Below are 3,702 nucleotides of genomic sequence, written 5' to 3'. Positions count from 1 at the left end.
ATGCACAGCCCATTTCCAAAGGTCTCGGTCCGTAGTCATCGCCTCGGTGAGGCCCAATGTACGAAGGTCTTGCCTCACCACCTCAGCCCAGGTCTTCCTGGGCCTACCTCTTCCACGGGTTCCCTCAACTGTTAGGGTGTGGCACTTTTTCACGCAGCTATCCTCCTCCATTCTCACCACATGTCCATACCAGCGCAATCGTCTCTCTTGCACGCCACAACTGATGCTTCTAATGTTCAGCTTTTCTCTCAAGATACTTACACTCTGACGGGTATTCACATTGACATTACACATCCATCGGAGCATACTGGTTGTAATATAAAATCAATTACAATATGGTAGACACATCATCCTCATTTAACCTCTGTTCTCCATGCAGGTATGAGTGAGAAGGTTAGATAGGAGCTGGCCAGCTGGTGAGATGCACCAGGCTCCAATTATCTGTTATGGCTTGGTTTCTATGGCTGGATGCCCTTTCTAATGCCAGCCACTTTACAATGTACTGGGTGCTTTTTATATAATAGCCATTCAAAATACAAAGACTTGACTTCAACCTATCCTTTATTATTTGGTATTGAAATTTTTGTTGCATCAAATGTGATTTGGTCACTGATATGGTTCCACTGAGTTGCAGTGGAAGTATGCCAGTAACCGCGCAGCAATAATTTTGACACTAAATAATAAACAATCAACCCTTCAGCATTCAGATTATTCTAGCACAACCTTCGAACATTGGGCCTCACTGAGTCGATGGCAAGTGACCGAGACCTTTGGAGATATGCAGTGCTTGAGAAGATCCAGCAAGCCAAGTGAGACTGTAACCGTGGCCTATGCCAGTGCAGCATAACCAGTCCATTTAAGAGTACCCTTCAATCATTAGACAATAAACTACGCTTGCAAAGACCTGTTGAGGCAAGTGATTGGCATCAGTGCCAGTGGCACGTAAAAAGCACCATTCCAGCATGGTCAATGCCAGTACTGCCTGACTGGCTCCCGTGCTGGTGGCACATAAAAAGCACCATTCTAGTGTGGTTGATGCCAGTGCCGGCTGACTGACCCTGTGCTAGTGGCCCGTAAAAAGCATCATTCAACCATGGTTGATGCCAGTACCACCTGAGTGGCCCTTGTGCCGGTGGCATGCAAAAAGCACCCACTACATTCTTGGAGTGGTTGGTGTTAGGAAGGGCATCCAGATTGGATTGGAGCCTGGAGCAGCCTTCTGGGTTGCCAGCCCTCAGTCAAACTATCCAACCCATGCCAGCATGGAAAGTGGACATTAAACAACGATGATGATTGTTTTGAGTTAATTATGAATTATCTCATACATATGAAATTTCAATAATACGATTGTATCACGTAAAAATCACCTGTGCTGGTGTCACACATAAAGCAGCCAGTACAGCCTGAAATGTGGTTGGTGTTAGGAAGGGCATCCAATCAAAGGAAACATGCCAAAAGAGACAATTGTAGCCTGGCGTAACTCTCCAGTTGGCCAGTATGGAAAACAGACCGGGTCCTGGTGTAGCCCTCTGGTTTGCCAGTCAGACTGTCCAACCCATGCCAGCATAGAAAATGGATATTAAATGATGATGATGAGCAGATAGATAACACTTTGCTGGCTCACGCCATCACTGACAAATGTCATATGGTTATATGATGGGAATGGATGATGTGAGTGCTTGGGCTCACTATAGAGAATGTTTGTGCCAGGAGAAAACTAGAATGCAGTGATAAGGTGCGATCTCAAAATACTTGGCCATACACAGTAACACAGCTGGGGTGGAAGCTCCGAGGTTGAGACAGCCCACTTTCAAATGATGCTTCTATTGGGGTGGCACTTTCAGGTTTGCTGTATAAGCAAACTCAGTCAGTCTGAGTGGCACATACACTAGCTATGTCACAGGACTGAGGTAATCAACAATTTTCTATACACTTCTGCTCCATTGGATGGTCTTCCAGTCTCCATTTACCAAATTCACTCACAAAGCTTTGGCCAGCTTAGTGGTATAGTGAAAGACACTTGCCCAAGGTGCCACATAATAGAACTGAACCAGAAACCATATGGCTGCAAAGAAATCTTAATCACAGAGTTATGCTGACTTCTACAATGACTTGTATCTTTGAAAATTAGGCGCCACTTAAGAAAGCATCCGTGCCAGCGCCACATGTAGAACACCCAGTTACACTCCAGAAAGTGGTTGGCATTAGGAAGGGCATTCAGCCATAGAAACCACGCCAAAACAGACGACCAAGGCCTGGTGTAGCCGTCTGGTTTGCCAGCTCCAGTCCAGCTGTCCAACACATGGCAGCATGGAGAACAGGCATTAAATGATGATGACGATGAAATTAACAAAAAATGAAATTGCAGTGACATGAACTTACACTCCCGTGAGCCATTGCACCTATCACGAACACAATGGGATCCTTTTCTGGCACTAATGTCTTCACATCTTTGCATAATGGAGCACTGTATGACATGGTCAGCTTTGTACATCCTACAGGCAAATGGTCATTTATAGGATTCTTTATAACCTGTAAAAATAAATTCATTTGTTTTTTTTTTAAGAATCAGATAATGGAAAAAGAGAAAAAGACAATTCTAATATTTCACAACTTTCAGTTATTAGTAATTTTCGAATAGATCATCATCATTTAACGCCCACACAGTAGTCATGGTGAATGAACCGAGATAACACAGAATTGAAAGGACTCTACCCTTACAGAGCGGGTGCCACAACAAAATTTCTATCCTAGTACACACTGTAAAACGTTTGTCATTAGAAAGGTATCCACCGCAAAATCAATGCTAACAACAGAATATATATGTAAGACATGTGGCCCTTCTAGGAGGGCAGTAATTCCAAGATGACAACTGATAACCTCTCAAAACCACTGAAGTCACAAGACTTGTTTTTTTATGTCTGTAGACATTTAGAATTAATTATTAATAGGTGCAAGCGTGATTGTGTGATTAAGAAGTTTGTTTCCCATCCATATGGTTTTGGGTTCAGTCCCTCTGCATGGCACCTTGGGCAAGTGTCTCCTACTACAGCTCCAAGTTGACCAAGGCCTTGTCAGTAAACTTGGTAGATGGAAACTGGAAGAAGCCAGTCATGTATGTATGTGTGTGCACCCTTATCTTGACATCACATGATGATTGTAAACAAGTATCACCACCATACAAGTGATGTTCATTTCCAGTCTTCCATGAGAAACATGCTTGGTCATGGGGAAAGGTTGGTGACAGGAGGGGCATCCAGCTGTAGAAAACCTCCTTCAACAAATTCCATTTGACTCATACATATATGGAAAAATGGATATTAAACAATAATAATGATCACCAGCTTATCACATTCCCCAAAACTTGGTATGCATTTCCAAACTGTATGGTTCAGAGTACATAAAAATCTCAAACCCTACTTAATGACAGCACAATGCCTGACGCTTAATGAAACTAATTCTGGCCAATGCCTCATCATCATCATCGTTTAACGTCCGCTTTCCATGCTAGCATGGGTTGGACGATTTGACTGAGGACTGGTGAAACCGGATGGCAACACCAGGCTCCAGTCTGATTTGGCAGAGTTTCTACAGCTGGATGCCCTTCCTAACGCCAACCACTCAGAGAGTGTAGTGGGTGCTTTTACGTGTCACCCGCACGAAAACGGCCACGCTCAAAATGGTGTCTTTTATGTGCCACCC

At 43.7% G+C, this 3,702-nt stretch overlaps 1 protein-coding gene across 1 annotated transcript in view; it reads right to left on the bottom strand.

Annotated features, from left to right (window-relative positions):
* Window positions 1–14: 14 nt before the first annotated feature.
* The window catches only part of LOC106867204 (ribosomal RNA small subunit methyltransferase NEP1), a 10,075-nt gene continuing 6,387 nt past the window's right edge, over window positions 15–3,702 (bottom strand). The window contains exon 5 of the mRNA XM_014912011.2: window positions 15–2,532. Within this exon, the coding sequence (XP_014767497.1) occupies window positions 2,347–2,532 (186 nt within the window). The 3' untranslated portion in view covers window positions 15–2,346. The remainder of the gene's footprint in view (window positions 2,533–3,702) is intronic.

This window comes from Octopus bimaculoides, chromosome 1 (assembly GCF_001194135.2).
Source record: "Octopus bimaculoides isolate UCB-OBI-ISO-001 chromosome 1, ASM119413v2, whole genome shotgun sequence".
Classification (NCBI taxonomy): domain Eukaryota; kingdom Metazoa; phylum Mollusca; class Cephalopoda; order Octopoda; family Octopodidae; genus Octopus; species Octopus bimaculoides.
This window is presented reverse-complemented; position numbering and strand designations above follow the sequence as displayed.